General features: G+C 39.5%; 1 protein-coding gene across 3 annotated transcripts in view; it reads right to left on the reverse strand.

Annotated features, from left to right (window-relative positions):
- KIAA0825 (KIAA0825 ortholog) overlaps positions 1-20,698 on the reverse strand; it is a 362,385-nt gene that overhangs the window by 169,224 nt on the left and 172,463 nt on the right. For 2 of the 3 annotated variants that reach the window (XR_011471210.1, XM_070412335.1), the window contains exons 19-20: positions 17,059-17,217; positions 14,953-15,047 (exon numbers count right to left, since the gene is read on the reverse strand). Coding sequence is in view for 2 of the 3 variants with exons in the window: in XM_070412335.1 (XP_070268436.1) it covers positions 14,953-15,047; positions 17,059-17,217 (254 nt within the window). In the remaining variant the exon portion in view is untranslated. Of the gene's footprint in view, positions 1-14,952; positions 15,048-17,058; positions 17,218-20,698 lie in introns of those variants that run through there. The other variant, XM_070412336.1, reaches the window with a different exon arrangement.

A 20,698-nucleotide genomic window follows, 5' to 3' on the forward strand; every position in this document is an offset into this window, starting at 1 on the left:
GGGGGGGCGAGGGGGGGGGGCGGGGGGGAGGAGGGTAGAGGGAAAGATTTTTCTCTCCTGCACTGTTCTATTTAAAGAGATGATATAAGAGGCTAGTCAGCAGAGGACTAAAAATTCACAGAAAGAATAAAAAATTAACACAGTTCAGAAGCAAGGACACCATGACTGGCAACATGTGAATCAGGTCCTAATAAGGGAGGGTCTACTCCTACTCCCTAAACAAACTTTGTTGCCATAACCTAACCTATGATGTCCATTCACCTCATGAGAGAGAATGACCAATCTGCTTGAAGTTGTATTTTTCACAATAAGTTGGTAAAATAAAACTCTGATTTTGCAAAAGTTTGTTATGAGTTTGGTTATTGTGACTCAATATTCCTATATGAAATCAAATTGCCAGACTTTTAAAGCTGAAGACTGGATCACAGACTAGGGTGGAAATGCCAACAAAATCATATCCCACCCACGAGATCAGCTGGTCCTTTAGCAATGAGGCATACATACGGTGAAAAAACACTTGCAAATATAATTGTTTTAGATAAAATATTTCCTTACATAAACATAAAAAAGGGATGCTTTAAAAAAACTACCAAACCCTTTTCAGTTTTGCAGGGTTTTTCATATGTAAAAATAATAATTCATATAAATGTTATAATGATTTAATTAGGACAAAAGTCAATGCTCTTTGAGGGCAGGGCCCCCGTCTCAGCCAGTCCTAGATGCAATCTCATGCTAAATCCTGTACCAAAAGACAGCTAGTCACACCATCTGCTGCCTCCAGGGAGCTAAGTTGCACACTTCAAAGCATGGCAACATTCCACTATAGCATAATGAAGAAAATGAAAAAACATATTAGCAAACTGAACACTTTGGGGAAATTTCATTTTCAAATTGTGTGCTGTTTTGCTTTTAAAGAAGTAAAATTATTAAATAAAATGTGTGAGAGGACGCAAATATTCTTCCCTGTAGCAAAATTACGAATGTTTCTACTTTGTGAAAAATAACATTATTTCCAACGAATGCACTAAAATCACACATATAATCCACATTCTCAGAGCTGTTAGGAACAAACATCTATAGCTGAAATGTACGTACTTTTGCTGAAATAAAAATTCAGTCCTAAAATTCCTTTTAGACTATTTGCAAAAATGGGAAAAATGAACGAGTCTTTAAGATATCAGTCCACACACTGTTTTCTCCAGAGACCCCGGGGGCTTATAAGTTTAGTTTGGGGCCATCTCAGACCAGCCAGTTCAGAGCAACAAACATGAACTCACTGATGTGGAGGTGCTGTTACCACCTGTGGCTATTCCCACTTCTATAGGTAACAACATTAAGAGAGAAAGTAAAGAACAAACCACACAGCTCCAGAACAAGCTGCAAGCACACTGAGAGGTGAAGAGCAGGACAAATCAGGTGCACCTCTCATTCCTGACCAAGACTGGTATTAAACTAGCACATCTTGTCTGAAGAGCCATCAATCATGCACCAAGAGTGCTTTCATAAAGGTACATCCCATCTGAGCCATAGAAGGCAAATAGAATTTTAGCGACAGACTACAAGGCCATTTGGTCTATGAATTTCACAGCCCCGCAATTGCTCACACATGCCTGAAAACCTTCAGGCTCAGATGAGGCCCAGGATTCAAAAGGAAGAATCTGTGGCTCTTTCAATATTTTCCACTTACAGGCCTACATCGGACAGTTGTCCCCTTCTCCTCCCACCACCCCTCACTCAGTTCAGCATTCGACTTTGTCCTAAGCAGCCTAACATTCATTCACTGGGTCTCTATGCTGAAAATAGGACTGATTTCAAAGTGAAAAATGCAACGAAGAGATCATTACTCTAGCCAAAATAACCTGGATACAACGTACTATCTTTCTTAGGTTGTGTCAAACCCTGTCTAGACCACTTCTCACCTTGGCTACCTGGCTGAGTCATGTTCAACCAACACACAGCTGAAGTATCCCCATCTCCTGGGTATGTTCCCTGACCGTCCCTGCATTGAGGAGTTAGCTCTCCCTCCTCTGTGATCTCCTACTGAACTTCTATGGTAACTAGCATGACCCTCTAGGATAGCTATAACCACTGATTTTTTAGTCTGTCTCCTCTACCAGATTCTGTATTCTTGACAGCAGGGGCTGTGTCTGGCTCATTTCTTTATCTGCTGTGCCTAGTGAATGTTTGATGGATGCATGAATTAACAAACAGTCACAGAGCCTCCTATTTACTCAAAGTCTTGCTGGACTGAATAATGGGATGGAGGTATTCTTATGAGCAACATTGTATTTTGTGGGTTACATAATACTTTACTTTCATCTGCTAGCAAATGTGTTCCCTATATAATAAAATAACAAGAGTCTGGACCGTTCTTTACACAAAGATTTCTTTTTCCAGGCAGTCCTAACTATCTTTCTTTACAGATCTGATTTGCTGAAATGGATAAGTAGATGTTTATGACTGGCTTTGGGCTGTGTTAGATGAGCACATACAGCAAAGACATAATCCTGAGGAAAAGAGTCTTCTGGGCAAATGAGACAGGTAAACAACAAAATCGTAATCAGGTTACTGACTCCTTTCTGAAGGCAGACCAATTCTTTTATCCTACGGCTCTATTAATAGGTTTTAATTCATTAACCTGGAATATCAATTATTTGACAATAAGAGATCCACCAGCTTCCAGGTCAATGGCTAAATCCTGTATCTCTTTGTAACTTCAGATAATTTTTTATTTTGTAGAAAACTTACTTGAATATTCTATTTTTATCTGTTATTTTTTTAAATCACAACATTTACCCTGATAATTTTTTATTTAAAAATTCTATTCAGAATGATGACTTCATTTGAAGGTTTAAATGAGAAAAGAAAAGGTCAGCTTTGTGACCTCAGGTGGGTGGAATCATAAGATACATGGTGAGGCAGAGCAGGAGATTAGTAACTTTTACTTTACACAACATTTGTATTGTTTAAATTCTAATAAGCATTTGATATAATTTAAAATAGTTTAATAAAGTTTTTAGTAAATGAATTAACAAAGCCTCTTTGTCTTAGTGATCCTTTCTATACCTCAAAAAGGTCTAAAAGCAAATGAAAATCCTTCTGAAACAGTAAATTTAGACTGGGAGGCAAAAAGCATGACCTGTACAGACCTATGCTTTCACCACTGTTTTCTGTGGGTTAAGTGTCAAGCAAGAAGAGCCCGAGATGTTTGCTCTCCTTGTGCTGAGAGTCTATCTGAGGAGACAACCAAAAAACATTAGTGAACATCACAAGATAACACATGCTGAACATGAACATGTGTAACAGTATATAAATGCCCTGAGAACTTGGACAATGTGGGCTTTTTGAGAGCTCAAGGCCTGGAGAGGACCCTGATGGTGAACCTGAACAGACTTGGAAGGCCAACTTGGGGGATGACAGTCTGAGGGATGATCAAGTTTCATCATGAATGCTGGCACCATCTACTCAGATATCCATGTCTAGATCCTAATTTCTGAGTAACTCAAAATCCAGAACTGAACACAGGACTTGGTGCACAACAGACCTTTATGTTTATTAAGTGTCAAATGTTGATCCTTGTGACCACACCTTCCCTGCCTTGGGCTCAGGAATAGCAGACATCATTTCTAAATTCAACTTCCACCTTGCATCCATTCATCACACACAGCCAGCAACTGATAAAGAGTGCCCTAGATGTCTTTTTTTCTCATTTCTGCTTTTTTTCCTTTGTCCTCCCTTGCCCATTTTTCAATTATCAGGATGCTTGAGCTGTGTCTTCCTATTTTGTCCCTGGCCTCATGTTTACCATTATAACTATTCTAAAAGAGAGGACTAAATAAATAATAGGCAAAAGCATCTGTATCATATTTATAGAGCATTCTCTATGTTCCAGACCTTGTGCTGAGTATTTGCTGGGAGTTAACCTTTTTTGACCTGTCCACTCACAAAAAGAAAGATGCTGCTATGATCTCTTATACAGCTAAGAAAAAGGAGACTTAGGTAAACTGGTGGAGAAAGATTTTAAACCATGGGTTATTATGGTCAAGAATGGGCAAATGGACCTGTGTTAAAGGAGGCATTTGGTGAATGGGAGGAGAAGGAGGCCTTGAAATTGGAGGTGAGTTTGGATTTAGTGCTACAGGCAATGGAGCCACATTGCAGTTTTGAAGCAGAAGAATGGCAAAAAAAAAAAAAAAAAAAAGATATTTATAAATCTCTATATTTCACTCTAGCTTTTACTCCTTGGACTATTTGGTAATTTGTGAAACAAGTTTGCCTGTGTCTTTTTGTGTTCCACCTTTATTCTATCAGCATCAGGAAGTAATCTACACATTCATGGAGTGTGATATGAAAAAACAAAACAAAGAAAAATCTGGAAGTAATAGAGGAAAGGCTAGCTAAATTGTGCTGCATTAATTTGGCATAATGCTGTCACTGAGAATAAAAATTATGCCTTCCCCCGGATGAATGGCAAAGCTAGTTTTGTGAGAAATGTAGAGTTCACAATTGTAGGTATGGATACCCCCTCATCGTGGCTGTGCAAAAGGAGGTGTGTGCTGTATATATGTGAAGAGAAGGAGGAGAAATGAAGAGCTGGAACAGGATGGTGGGATTCAATTGTAAATATACCATTTCTGTGTTTTAAAATGTTAGTGTTAATTTCTATTTGTTTTCATAATAGTGGAACATTTAAAAACTAAAAACCCCTTAATCCAGCAGAGATAAATGATTAAAAGTTAAGGATAAGCAGGATGTCTAGGCATCAGTGGATGAGGACACTGGATTTCGAGAGTGGACATTAGGAGATAAAAAGTAATGGCTGGGAGAAATGTTAAGAGGGTATTTGGTGTGTAACAGGATATAAATGACCAAAAATGGAAACTCTGCAAAGTGATTCAAGGTTTCTAGGCTGAAGCTAGAAAAATATTAGTGCCATAAATTGAAATCTCACAACTCTAAAGAGGAGGAGGCAGTTTCTAATGAAGATAATTATGATGTTAGAGCTTCTATATAAAATGAGAGTTATTACATTAAAATATTATTACAGTGAAAAATCCAAGTGTATGTGATCTGGAATCTTATTCAACAATTAGAACTAGAGCTATGGATGACTTGGGCATAGATTTAGAGGTTCATATTGATGAGCCTAATCCATTCTGAAGACATGCATTATCTTGCTAACATAGCATTTTTAAAGATTGAAGTTGGATGTTTTTACCCAACTATGTACTCACTTTTCCCTTTTGTATTATACTTTGCGGTCACATATTTACTTTTACTTGTCTAGCCCTTAACAGCATTTGATTTTGATCCCTGGAATAATCCCTTAAAGCTGTTGAAGTGAGTGAATTGGCTGAAGAAAAAGAGGTGGGAAGGATATAGAGAGTGTGAGAATGGAGGACCAAGGCAAAGGAAACCTTTGCAATATCTGAGGAAACAATAAATCAGAACATCTGTCTTTAATGGGAATTCCAGAAACTATATAAATGTAACCGGGAATGGGAGCAAAGAGAATAATCAATATTATAAGGGAAAAAAATTTCCAAATCTGAAGAAAATCACAATATTGAAGAGCTCTACTCAGTACCAAGAGAAACCAAAGACTCACACACAGACATAACCTCATTTCAGAATGACCAGGAGGAAAAAGTTATTTTTAAAAAGCATCCAGGGAGATGACAAGGGGAAAAAAGAATCAGCCCAGCATCGGATTTCTCATAGGCATCGTAAAACACGGGAAGATACAGTTTCTTTATAAAGTTAGACCGACTACAAAGGGTCAGCACAGAGAATCTTTTGGAGTGAGTTTGATTGTGAGGATTGTTAAACAACATGATGCATTTGTCATAACTCAGAACTATACACCAAGAAGAGTGACTTTAACTTTATATAAACTTAATAAAATATTTAAAAACCCAAATTGATTAAAATAGGGGTTATAATATATCACATAAAGGTGACCAATAGAAGAAGTGAAATGAAATTAAAATTTTGCTAGCAGAGCTTGAAGGAGAGTAGGAGGTAGCATCAGTAAAATTCTGTATTTTTCATTGCAAGAAATCAATAATATTAAGTTGATAACTTTTTTTAATCCTCACCTGAGGACATGCTTATTGATTTTAGAGAAAGGGGAAGAAAAGGGGGAGAAAGAAACATCATGTGAGAAACATCAATTGGTTGCCTTCCCGCATGTGCCCTGATGAGGTATCAAACTCACAACGTAGGTATGTGTCCTGACCAGGAATAGGACCCACAACCTTTCTGTGTAAGGAATGACACTCCAACCAACTGAGCCACACTGGCTAGGGCAAGGTTGATAAATTTTTAAACATTAGTGGTACAGCATATTCCTTATATTTTTCAACCAAAATAAATAAAAACAGAAATGGTTCAAATGGTTACAACTAGAGTGGGATTTATGTGACTTGGGAGCTGAAGAGCAGAACTTTTATATTTTACTAGAGGCCCAGTGCATGAATTCGTGCACGGGTGGGGTCCAGCTGGCCCAGCCCCAATTGGGGCAGATAGGGGCTGGGCCTGTTGGGAGGAGGAGATGGCGGGAGGTTGGCCAGTTGGCCCGCCCTGATTGCTGGGGGAAGGGGCCACAGGTGATTGTCCAGTGGGCCCCGCACCCAATTGGGGTTGGGGGGCCAATTGGGGGTCAGCGGCCTGGGGGAGGGGACATGGGTGGTTGGCCTGCCAGCCCTGCCCCTGATCAGGGTGGGGGGGGCCGATCTGGGGTGAGGCTGGGTGGGGGGAGGGGCTGCAGATTTGCCGACTGGCCCCGCCCCCTTTTGGGGTGGGGGGGCAATCAGGGGCAGGGCCATCCAGGGGGAGGAGCTGTGGGCCAATCAGGGGTGGTGGGGGCCCATTGGGGGCATGGCCAACCAGGGGGAGGGGCTGCAGGAGGTTGGCCGCCCAGCCCCGCCTCCTATTGGGGTGGGGGGGTGCAATCAGGGGAGGGCTGGCTGGGGGGAGGGGCTGTGGGCCTATCATGGTAGGGCAGGCTGGTTGGGGGCGGGGCTGGTCAAGGGGAAGGCAGTGGGCATTTGGCTGGCCTCACCACTCTTGATTGGGGTGGGAGGGTCCGATCAGGAGCAGGCCAGCAGAGGGGAGGGGCCATGAGGTTGGCTGGCCAGCCCCACCCCCTGATCGGGTCAGTTCGCTGGCTACTGCGAACGTCATAGGGACTGGTCATTATGGTCGCTATGGTCATTACAGTCACTGGCTTTTTTATATATATAGTTATCTTATCTTCCTGTACCATTTGAAATAATACATGTGTATTATTACAAAATAAATTTCAAAATTATATTCATACGGATAATCTAAATACAAAAACATCTTGATTTTAAAAATTTCCCTCCAGATTTCATATTATTATCAGATTTAGAACTTTATACTCAATGAACATAAAGGTGAGAGTTTCATTTACAGTATAAGAAAATACTACAGGTATTCAGTCTAATTTTGTATACAGGACACCAGAAGTACTGTGATAAATAATAAAAATGTTATAAATATTAATATATAAAGGGAACAATATTATTAGTTATTCAGATTTGTTATATTTAATAGACATTTTAACTTTTTATAATTTTGTCATAATAAAAATATCTCCAAAGAGATAATTTCCTCTCTTTACTAGTATGCTGATATGGGAACATAAACAAATTGAGATACACCATGATGACCTATTAGCCTGAAAGCAGTCAATGGCTTTTTCATCTTCAAACTGAATCAATGGGTCTATGACAGCTACTCTTGGTGGAACCCCTGCTAAAACTTTTATAGAAAGACATCACAGATGCTTTGGGGTCTGAACAAGATTTGACAGGAGGAAGAATTAAAGAATAGTTATTGAAAAAGGAATGTACTCCATATGAGCAAGTTTTTAATAGCTTTTGATCCATTGCAAGAACCCCAAAGTGCCAGTACATGAATGCATAATTAGGCAGAAGAAAATTCATTACAAAGTGAATTTTGGTTTAACTTGACAAGCCAATAATTCTCCGGTGGCTGCTATTGAGAAAATTAATATACCTTCCTTTCATCAAAATGTTGCCAATTTTGCATTTCTGTCGATAGCATTTAAAATATTTATTTAGGTTGTCTGATTTCTACCTCACTGAAATAATAGAGACCTTTACTTAAATCACATTCCTGTTAACTTATATAACACATGCACATAAAATCTCTCCATATCTAAGAATCACTGTGTATCCTCACCAGGGTAGCCATGGAAATGCACCATGCACATCTGCTGCAGAGAGCATGGTGACTAATGGCCCCAGCTGTTATTCCTCTGCTTTTCCCATCACGTTTACGCTCAGGCCATGCTTCTCCCAAGCTGATCACAGTCAGTGTCTGGGTACGGTGGAGGTGCTAGTGCCAGCCCAGTCCTGCAGGACATGAGACTCCTCCAGCGTGCAGCGTGTGACCTTAGCTCAAGGCGTCCCATTGGCCTTGTCAAAACTTTCTTAGAACTACCCTGCTATCTGAGACTCTTCCAACCCAACCCCCACCACCTTTCACAGTACAGATCTGTAACTCGGTCTGAAGGGTGCTGTTTGTTTGTTTGTTTGTTTGTTTGTTTTTGGCCTATTATCCCTTCCTACTCTTTATCATTTATCCTCCCCCCCCCCCCCCCCCGAAACAAACAAGCAAACAAACAAACAAAAAACCTCTTGTAACTCTAATTCCATCTTAGCACTGGCTTGGAGAATGTGAACCAACTCATGCACTTTGAAGCAATGGTAAGGATGGCACTCCTTCTACCTAAAGAATACCTGGGCCACTGTCTTCAAAGAGAAAGAATCACACCTAGCTCTTATACAAATTAGGGACAGATTTAGCTGAGCTGCCAAGCTTCCTTGGGAACATCTTTTATATCTGACATGTGGTTTCCCTTCCTCCGTCTCTAGCTATAGTCTCTAACCCAGCCTTCCCTCTTTTTAGTTATTCTGTCTCTCTACCCCAGCTGTTATTAATATCTTAAAGAAGCTCTCTGTTCTTGTCACTCCCATGTACAAAGGCTTTGGTGTTTCCCTCAAATCTAGTAAAGTCCAAACATCTTAGCCCTCAGGCCCTCCACAATCTAAAAAGTCAACTTACCTCTCAAATTTCAACTAGAAGAAAGCTCTCTTTCTTCAAACTTAGATACAAGAAACAAAGGACTGGAGATGATAGAAACAAAACTGAGGTTTGGGAAGGAAAGTTGGGAGATTTATACAGGGTGGGGCAAAAGTAGGTTGACAGTTGTTCATATGAAAATAATACCATAGTTAATAAGTAATAATGCAAGAATAAACTCTGTTTCTCGCACTCACAACTGTAGACCTACTTTTGCCCCACCCTGCATTAGATGACTTTATTGTCCTGATAGAGTGGTGGTGGGAAGCCAGTTCCTGAGGAAGATACAGGGAGGTAGAGAGGAGACAAATGTTGTGACAACCAAAGTAAAAATTAAAAATGAATTAGGATTTTGTGAAGCAGCACTCAAGGGCCCTTTGAGTCATATGACATTCTCCAGCAAATTGTTACTTTATTCGAAATAAATGCCTTTCACAAAGTAAATGCTCCAAAATAGTTGTTGAGTGAATACAGTAAGCAAAGCTCTGGAGAAGCAGAAGAGAGACGTGGTTAAGAAGATGGATGTGAGCCCGAAGCTGAGCAGCAGCTCCTAGAGCTCTCTGCCTCAGCAGGAAAAAGATGGTAACATGACACTAATTTTATAAGGTTTTATAACATGACACTAGTTTTGTAAGGTTTCACAGTTAAACATGTGCATGTAATTCATTAGATCAAGCCAGCCATGGCAAGTGCTCTCTCCGTTTGCCGTCCTCATGATCAGTATTTTTATAGTAAATATACAGCTCATAAAAAAGTATAAATTTCCAGTTCTAAGATGAAGATCTAATGTACAGCATGGTGATTATAGCTAATAAGACTGTGTGAAATAGAGACATTACTCAACTTATGATGGGGTTACATCCTGATAAACCCATTGCAAGTGGAAAACCTACTGAACATCATAGCTTAACCTAGCCCACCTAAAATGTACTCAGAACACTTACATTAGCCTATAGTAGGGCAAAATCAGCTGACACACTGAACACACTGTGAGTATCGGTTGTGTGCCCTCCTGATCGTATGCCTGATGGGAGTTACAGCTCACTGCTGCTTCGGGCATCATGAGGGAATGTTATATCATATATCGCCAGCCCAGGAAAAGATCAAAATTCAAAATCTGAAGTATGATTTCTACTGAATGCATATCACTTTTGCACCACCTCATAAAGTTGAAAAATCTAAATTAAATCAATGTGTGCTGGGGATCATCTGTATTTGAAAGTTGCTAAGAGACTAGATCTTAAATGTTCTCAATACAAAAAATAAACGGCAATTATGTGATGTGCTGGTGGTGTCAGCAAGATGATGGTAATCATTTCACAATATCTGTGTGTCAAATCAACACAAACTTTTATGGAACATGTCAATTATATCTAACTAAAGTAGGGGGGAAGCCTCGACTAGAAATACGGTGCGGTAGGTAAAGCTCCAGACGTGGTAAGGAGACTTCATTTTGAGTTCCAGATGTCATCTGAGATCAGTGACCTTGGGCATGTCATTTAACGTTTTGCAACCTGTGGTATCTGTCTTTCTTACATAGCTGAACTGAGCGTCAAAGGGGATTTGAGTGGAAGTATTTTATGCACCATAAAGGACAACATAGACAAGTCATCAAACAGAAACCAATACACATGCATGGGTTTGTCTCGTTCATGTACTAGCACCCTAACCTGTGGGAATCCCGAGGATCAGAGTGTTAAATGTATACATCTGAAATAAGCCTTCGATGATCTCTGCAGAACACACACTGTGCTAGGACTGCAGGACGGGAGGGAAGCCTGCTCCTGCTTGAGAAGATGGTGATGTGAGGAGAGTCACTAGTCTGAGGCCTTTTGGTGGAGGTGGGAAGAAAAGGATTTCCTAAGGAGCTAAAGCATGAATGTCATGGCATATGTAATGGTCCCGAGGTGTGTATTCATAAAATCAGTTTCCCCTTTTTCTGAAACCCGCCTCTGCAGAACTGGCAGCCTCTACTACATCAGGAATTCACTGCTGTGAGCAACACAGTGCTAATGGCAGCACTGCCTGAGAACGGTCATTGGAGAGTGCTGTGCGGGCAGTGACAGGCCAGAGGCAGTCTTTTCTAGTCTCTACACACCACAGGGCACACACACTACAACCCGATAGCATAAAGGTACCTTAACAATTATTACTATTAAAAGCAAACAATCAACTCTACAGATCAATGACTCTTTTAAAACATGTTTTCTAACCTCTGTTTCCTCTCAGACGTATGGTTATTGTCCCTTGGAAAGGCCCCAAAGTGATGGCCAGGAATCTGCCACCACCACCCCTTCTGCTGTTCCTGCCATCATGTTTAATTATGTTTGCTCAACTCGAAGCCAAGCTCATATGCAGTATATTTAGATGGTTAAAAAGCATAGCATTCCATTGTATTCACAGATTATTTTCAACACTACAATTCTTGGGAATTAATCTGGAATAAATAAGGTAAAAAGAAAAGGGACAACATAAATTTGTTCCAGTGACAAAGAAAACAATATGGAAATGGCAATCTGGAGATTTGCCCGAGTGAAGGAAGATAGAGGTTCCTCTTCGTGCAAGCTCATTCACAAGGCTGATTTGAAAGAGGGCGAGAAAGCAAGCAAGAAACTAATAGTAAGAAACTGGGAAAAGTTCCTTTATAATTTGAAAAGATCAATGCACAATCTTATGTGGCATTAAAGGTAAAGGTGTGGAGCTGATGTATATGTTGATTTTCTGAACCTCTAAGAAGCCTTTTTTTTTTTTAACAATGGCAAACTTTCTAAGTTGAAAAATATATATCATTAATATATATCTTTTTTCCTGAGGTCTCAGCAACTGCATATTTCCTCAAATGTCTTGAAAAAAATAAGTCACAAGTTTACAAAGATTTGCTTGAATACTTTTGTCAGCTAACTCCACCTTAAAATGTTCAACTTGCATTTTTAGTTTCATTCAACAAATACTAACCCTATATCACTCAAATGCCAAAGAACTGAACCAAGGAGTAAAGATCAGACTGTTGCTGAAGAGGTTATGGCTTGAATAGGATCAATTAATTAAAAATAAAGACCAGTGTTTTGTGCTTTGAATCTGAGCCAAACTTTACATAATAATAATAGGCATTTTAACCATGCAGAGCTTAATTAACCTGATTTTCACCCAAATGTGGGAAATGAAGAGAATGAATATGCATGCAGATAATGTTTTACTTGAGATTATTCCAGGGTATACAACTGGCACCTACATAACTATTGATCAAACATCACATTTAGAGAAAGCCAACTCTGAGCTCATCTGTCAGGAGCTGACTTGTTCTCTGCATTCTTATTCTTCATTTGTTTGTTAATTAATTCAACAAATATTACTCAGAGGCTATTATATGCCCAAGGGATGTTATAGGTACTGAAGACACACAATAAGATGGGCTCTGTGCTATTCTTATGGAGTTTGTATTCTACCCTGGGGGTTAGGATTAAGGGAAGGCCTCTCTGAGGAGGTAACATGCCCCACATGGACAAGCCGGCACTGGCCATGTGAAGAGCTGAGGGAACTGCAATTATAAAGACGGCAAAAATGGGAAAGATCTTAGAGAATCCATTGAACAGGAGGAAGGCAATGAAATTCAAACTCATGAACTGGAGGGGAATGTTTTGAGATGAGGCCTGATAGTGAGCAGAGGATGTAAAATGGCACATATAACTCTCATTCTAAAAGTACAAATTTCTGCAGTTTCACTTTCAAATAACTATTTTCAGATAACCATGTTGTCAAAAGTTCAATGCAATATTTTTTTAAAAATCATTTTTAGATAAGTTCAAATAAGAGAGTCTCTTAGAGAAAACACTGGAAACAGTTTTCTTACCATTTCTGTATTAATCAAGTCTTATAAATAATGTTCTGAAAATAAATGGGAAAGTGCTAAAGAGATTAAAGACTCTCAGGTGTCTTTCATCCTTCCAAAGTAGATCAATTATATTCATTGTAGCTGTGGTGTGTGGTAGTTTGGATCAGAATACTTTGCATGCCATTCTTTAAAAATCTAAGACTCTTATTAAGATGAGATTCTAGCTGTTTCTATTAAAAATCCATGATCCTTTCCCAAGAGAACTGTTTTTGACCTGTTACTTCTGGCTAAATTTTTGGGAGTTCTTTTCTTCCACTCACTCCTGCAGTAATATTTCAGGGAAAAAGATTTTAATAGCTATTGACCTAATTTGAATATATCTAAATTTGTTAAACAAAAATAACAATATGCAACTTTGGTGCAAACACAAATTCACATAAAAGTGAATGTTATTCAAAGCAAATGCAGTAAGTTTGGAAGGATGTACTGCCAATAGAGTACCATTAAGTGGATTGGAAGCCTCAATGCACTGAAGAAACTTAGCAAAATATAATGCAGTTAACATATATAATCCCCAAAATCTCCAAATAGCAGGAACAAATGACTTACCTTTACTAATTTGTTTCCAGATAGACATTTAACATTGAATAAACATCATATAACCATTGGTTCAACACAAGACCTGGCCTCTCTTCCACCGTTCCAACCTCCAACCTCTCTAAGCAACTGTGGGACAGGACAGGAACAGCTCTGGGGCCTAGTGCACGAACAGCGTGCATTCTGGACGACTGCCTGCCAGGGTGAAAGCTCGATGGGAGAAGGCCCTGCCCTTGATGGGGATTGTTCTGGATTGTTCAGCTTTGTCCATGATGGGTGGGTGGTGAACTTCTTTCAGGGATAAAATATTAGGAATACCACTGTGACCACACATCTAAGCTACAGCTGTTATTGACAATAAACTTGCCTTTAGAAAACAACAACAGTAACAATCATCTGGGGAATACTGGTCTCTCTCTCTTTTTCTCTCTCAAGATATTTTCTTTTGGGCACCCAGATTTCTGAAGGATGATTTGACAATTGTGCTTATGTCATTGTCATTACTGTCTTTCAGGAAAAATGATACTTAATATATATTTTTTAAAATATAGAAATACATTCTATGTCACAAAGATGTAACTATAAGCAAATAGATACTAGAACAATAAAAGGTGTCTCACACATATATATCTTATGTGAAAATGTGATACTTGATAGAGAAATCCAATTTTTAAAATGTATACCTTACACTTTTCACTGAAAAATTTAAAAGCATTTTAAAAAACTATATTAATTGACCCAAAAATATAAAGAAAAATGTTTATACTTTTGTGCAAAATAAATTACATGTTTAGATTTCTAGGCTGAAAACACATTATTTCATTGGGTAGTTCTGAGGTATGTGTGTATGTATGCCCATGTGTGTGTAAGTAATATACTGAGAGAGCCAAATAGCAAGACAGGGCCAAACTAACTGGCTGAACAGCAAAAATTCAACCATGACAGTTTTACTTATATGTTTTCCCTGGTTAGAGGAGTTGATTTGGCTTGGCATTTTGTATGCATTCATTAAGTTGTTGTAAACAAAGGCATAGTATTATAATGACATGCAAGTCAATAACCTTTGGTGTTTATCATACTGGTCTATTATATACACAGTCAAAATATTTAAAATTCAAACTAAAATCAACTAATTTATTTTCAGAAAAAAAATGTACTGCCTTTTGCAAATGTTTACATTTTGCAAATGTAAAAAAAACATTTAGAAAGTATGTTTCATATAATTTCAGATATATATACCTATAGACACCTATATAAGAAGGATAATATGTATAATATATATGTGTGTGTATGTATGTATACACACACACATATATATATATATATATATATACATATATATATATATATACCTCCACCCCCAACCAGATCCCTCAAATTCTCAATCTTACCTGTTTCTGAGCAGCACACTGAAGGTCATCTTATCCAGTCCCAGATAATTTGGCAGCAAGTTTGACCAATTCCAGCTCCATTTTGTGATGGCTGACTGTTGATAAATGAGAAGACGCTATTGTTAGTTATTAATCAGAGTTAATATGATCAGTAAATTAAAGCTCCAGCTGTGATAGACTAACTAAGAAGGAGGGGGGTTCAGAACAAGGACTTAGACAGATAACATCAATCATGTCCACAGAAGAAGGTTTTTATTCCAATAAGACAGAAATTAATTTATAAATCCATTTGGAGATATAGTCATTATTTATAAAAACATAAATCAATTTCTTGAGTCGTTTTTCTTGCAAGTGCTAATGGCTTTTACCCAACAAGTTTCTCTGAGAGGGTGACTCTTTGCAAAGCAAAGAAAAATAATTGGTAACTTTTTCACACATCAGTTTATAGTCTCTTTAAGTACCCAGAAGTTTGATTAAGAAAACAAACTTGGGGCCCTGGCTGGGTAGCTCTATTGGCTAGAGCATCATCCCAATACATCAAGGTTCCAGGTTTAATTCCTGGTTAGGGCAAGAATCCACCAATGAGTACATAAATAAGTGAAACAACAGATTGATGTTTCTCTCTCTCTCCCTCCCTCTCTCTCCCTCCCTTCCCCTCTCTCTCTCTCTCTCTCTCTCTATGGATTTAAAAAAAGGAAACAAACTTGGAAGTGCTATGACAAATTATAGACACAGCTTAATTACAGTGTGATATTAATGCTATCTGTTTGGTTAAGAAAATGCTTTAAAGGGGAAATTATTAGGACCTATAAATGTAAATAAAATAAGTGATTCTTTTTTTCTAATTTAATAGATAATTTCACAACAGAACAAGGAGAAAAATTACTGTGAAAGATAATCTCATGTTTCAGAACTGAATAAAGCATGCCATTTATTTAAATGAAGTGAGGATAATTTAACAGCCACAATGATTATTTATGGCTTAGAGTAATCTAATGTACAATACCGGAAAGCAGCCAATAAGCTCAAACTTATACAATATATTAGGCTTTAAAGTATCATAGATGTTTAAACTCCTTAAACTAAATAGTTTTGATGATAAGAGTCCAGGCTGATGTTTAAAATCCAACGAGAACTCTGCCCTGTCACCTGCTGATTAATGGAGCACTCCAGTCCTGTCATAGAGCAGCAGAATTCTGCCCCGGGTTGTCAGCATTTGAAGGTCTTATTCTACTACAGTATTGATGAGTGTAGACTAGGGCTGTAACTGGCATGGTAAAAATATTATCTGCATCCCGAATTAGGCCATTGTTTTAATTCTTATTTTCATCAGAGCTCTAGGTCAAGCAATCCTTCTCTTCTGCCCTGTTAGTTCAAATAGTCTGTCAAGAGGCTTCTCGGAAAAGTCACCAGAAGAATGAATAAAGCAGAAGCAACTTCAGATTTCAAATATGTTGGCATAAAGGTGATGTTTTTAATATAACTACTGCGACGTTCAGCTTAAACAATGGCATAATCCAACATTTAAAAATGTGTGGTGTTTATCACAGTGACTTTGTTCCAAACATCCCGACTTTAGGATCATTAGCAAATTCATTTTAAATTCAGGAATGTGTGTAGGGTTATATATTTTAAAAAGCGAATTTACACATGCTACCTAAAATAGCTAAGTGCTCTAGTTAGAATTAATTGTAAACTATTTTATGATTTAGCTGATAAATTAGGTAAATTGATAAAGATTCCAAGGTATTATGTGAGTGTGGTTATTAAAGGGTAGGGGTGGGGGGAAGGGAAGGAGAGAAGACTATTACAAAATGCCTGGTTTTTCGGTCTTTCTGTAGACACAGCCAAACAGATGTTCCCTCTGCCCGCAGTGAACTGACCTGGTCAAAAGCTAAATTTTACAGACCAAACATATGAATCAGTTTGACAAATAGGAAGAAGGTAAAATAACTTTTCAAAGTCCATTTTTGCAGACCATATAAATAAATATAAGGTCTTTTGCTTCAGAGAAAAGAGGCTTATGAGTAAATATTCAAACACAAGCCATTTTCTTTTACTAGTGTAAAGAAATCACACATTTAAATTAAATTTACCATTACATACCTGATCTAGCATGTTTTCACTGAATGCCTTGTACACATGGAAAGGGTTAAAGGCAGAAGGCTGATCTTCCACACTCCTCAAGGTTGTTTTTAAAGGTCGGATGGGTAATGGCTTTTCCTCTGAACCATTCATAGAAAACAGCTGTTCTTTTAAATACTCCTTCAAGAGAAAAAAAAAATTACAAGTCGTTGTGGTGGGAAGCATATATTCTCTTTCAAAATAAACCGATCAATATCCAAATCTACTCTTTCAGCACATTTGCCGATTACAGTGTATTACTTGCCTCAGGACAGAATACATTTTCAGAAGAAACACAGCAGAGTACTAATCAGTTTTGCAATAAACCCATCAAAAACAGGTTCACCTGATATATAGAATAGATTAGAAAACCCTTTAGCAAATTCTCACGTAAGGAATGTATGCTTGATAAATCAGAGTCTTTTTAATAGGCATTGTCTTGTCATTGGTTCATGGTTACCAAAACTTAACTCAGGTGCATGATTACTCACAGGACAAGATTGCTTATTCATTTATTAAGTGTCGTTGCTATCTACTCTATGCTCAGCGAAGTGCTAAGTACTCTGATATTTCATGACAAGCAGCCTCACTCTATGTAGAATTGATTATAATACATGCACCTAAACTCAATTTCCATGCTGTGGCCTGAAAAATATCAAGGTACAAAAGAAGATCAAAATATGTAATTCTAATCCCCCCAACTGCCAGTACTAGCCTGAGCAAAAATAGTCAATCTACCAAAGGCATGGACACATAGTACAGGCTGACAGACTCAGGGGGGAGGTGAGTGAGGCAGACTGGATGCAAGAAGGTGAAGAGAATAGCCAAAGAACATATACGCAAGCCCATGGACACAGACAACAGTATGGGTGAGGGAGAAAGGGAGGGGAGGGCAGGGTCTGGTGAAGGGGGCAAAGAGGGGAGATGGGGGACACCTATAATAGGGCCAACAATAAAAAAAGTCAATCTAAAGCATTATTCCCCGTTTTTCCATCCATAAAAATAAATAAGATGAGCAATCCTAATCTATTTTATAGGACTCTCTGGAAAACAAATAAAAATGAAAGTTTCCGATAAACTATCAAATGTGTACTATTAATCAGCAAGTCATGCAATAAATAACTGTTGTCCTAATTTTTAGGATGTCACAATATAATTTTTTTTCTCCAAGATTAGGATAAAGACTAGGTTCAGCATTTCAGAGTTGGAAAGGACTTCAGACGTTACCTCGAAAACCCTTGTTACTCTAGGTCAGATGCACAGATGAGCCTAATGAGCCTCACCAGGGAGCTGGCTGGAACAGAACCTCAGGTCCCACCGAATCAGAATCTGACTGTTCAGATTTCCCAGGAGACTGGCCCGCACAGGAAAGTTAGAGAAACTCGAGCTCGCGACACATTCCGTGGTCCGCTCTCAAAGGTCATGGACAAGCCCAAGGTCACTCAGGGGTGAGTGGCAGAAGCCACATCTCTGGTCTCAGTCCACTGTGCTTTTTCCCTGCTGCTCTATAACTCCAGGAATAGAGATCACCCATTGTATTCATTGTGAAACACTCATCGAATCAACAAACATCACCATGCAAATTCACCACCATAAGTATTACACCAGTCACTTAATCATGCTTGTGTTGTTACTTGGGTTAAATGCCTGCGTTGCTTTGGTAGTAACGAGGCGACATTCTCACTACTTCGATTCCAGCCTCACCTTCCATCTGCATCTCCCCCTCCAGCAGCACCAAGTCTCACTGGGCACCGCAAACCACCCAGCGCTGAGCTCGACGCGACCCCCACCCCCGCCCCCATCTGCTAGACCTTGCCTTAACAGTTAGTATATTCAGTTGTAATGAAAGAACCATCATCACTTTGAACTTAATTAATCAAAATGTGTTGGTGCCTCGGGAAAGGGTCTTCACACATTCGACCTCCAGGCTTAACCTGTTCGGAACAACTGCCTGAGTTCCCCCGGCGTCCGGGGAAACAGCCTTGGAATGTCCTGAAGAGCCAACTCGATTTGTGTTGATTTTATTTTCCGGCGATTACTCATCTTTTTCGAGTTACAGGCCTTTTAACAAAGAAGGCCGGCCTCTCCGTTTGGCCACCGATACCAGCAGCCAGTGCTGACCTCGGAATGACTGCAGCGCCCTCCTACCCGGGCCGAGTGGGCCCCGCGGGCAGCGCCTCTGCGGTCAGCAGTGTGGGTGCCGGCGGGCACGCCAGTGGGGACCGAGACTTGGAAACGGAGGTCGCTGGGTTAGCCAAGGGCAGGAGTGAGAGAGTCTCCAGGTTCCGCGAGTAGAAACCCCCCACTAGCTGTGCACGATGATTAATTAGCAAGAGTGAAGGGGTTCCATGACTGTGACAACTTCATCCTGAGCTTTAGCCCGTCAGGGGCCGGACCGTGTTCTCATAGCTACACACGCCGCCGCTCCTTCTCAGGCGACCGCCGAATACACGGTTACACCACCTGTCCATTAACTGGCTGATCAGCTGTTGAAAAGCCAGGAAACAAGATTTACTTGAAGTAACTTTCAGATAGATAATAGTGGGAAGAATATTTACATGGCTCAGTTATAAAGTGCTGTGAGAGAATGTAATTCTTTCGTAGGAGACAGAGGGAAGCTATGTCGACGGGAACGCGGGGCCCTAGGGGGCGGGAGGAGGAAGTAGAACCGGAACCGAACCTGGCGGAGTTACTAAGGCAACCCACCAGGGCAGGGAAGGGAAGAAGCATACAGAGAACAAACTTTAAAATGTATGGATGTTGCTAAGACAGGCAGCTTGCAGATAACCAATCATCAGACAGTAAGGGGTATAAACCAATCCCAAGGATGTTGCTATGGCAGAATTCTTTGAAATGACCAATCAGGAGCTAGCAAGGTTGTACCCACCCACTAGGTTAAAAAGTACTTGCTTCCGTCCCCTCCTCCCCTGCAGGAGACATGCTCCCCTGTGCCCGCGTGGCTTATGGCCGTGTGGGACTCTACACCTGGATTAATAGACTTGAACACATGACTGTAACGTGGAAAGAAGACTGGACACTGGGCTGTTCCTGGGACCCCAGCTGCACCTTTTCCAGGACTGGCTTCTTTCAATATTCTTCAGTTCCGCTAAGGGTTTTTGTCCTCTGACTTCATTCTTCGATTTCATGAGACAATGAACTGGGACTCAAACACCCCACATTTTTGTTTCAATTCCTTAGAAACTTAGGGTCTTTAAGGCCTATCTCATTGACATAAACAGTGTATCTTCACATAATTCATATTATACAATTTTTACTATTCCAAAAAATACATTCATCTGTTTGCAGTTAAAAACATAATTCTACTCACATTAGATGTCATATAATTCATATATATATGATCAAATTAAAAACCTCATTAGATGAGCACACATGTATCATTTAAGTAAATAACTGAGATGCTGCTCTTCACATTTTTACTAGAACAGCCTGAAGCATGCAAGGTCAGAGGCTTAACCCTGCTGAGAGGTGGACAAGCATAACATTGGTTCTAACCAGTGTCTGTGCATTAATGCATTTTCTTGGGTTAAGTAGTTGCTCCTGAATATGGCTCAATATTCTTCCGAAGTTTTCTCTTTATGTGAGAAGTCTCCAACTTCACCGA

This window comes from Myotis yumanensis, unplaced genomic scaffold, assembly GCF_028538775.1.
Source record: "Myotis yumanensis isolate MYYU_CA2020_CCGP unplaced genomic scaffold, mMyoYum1.0.hap1 SCAF_4, whole genome shotgun sequence".
Classification (NCBI taxonomy): Eukaryota; Metazoa; Chordata; class Mammalia; order Chiroptera; family Vespertilionidae; genus Myotis; species Myotis yumanensis.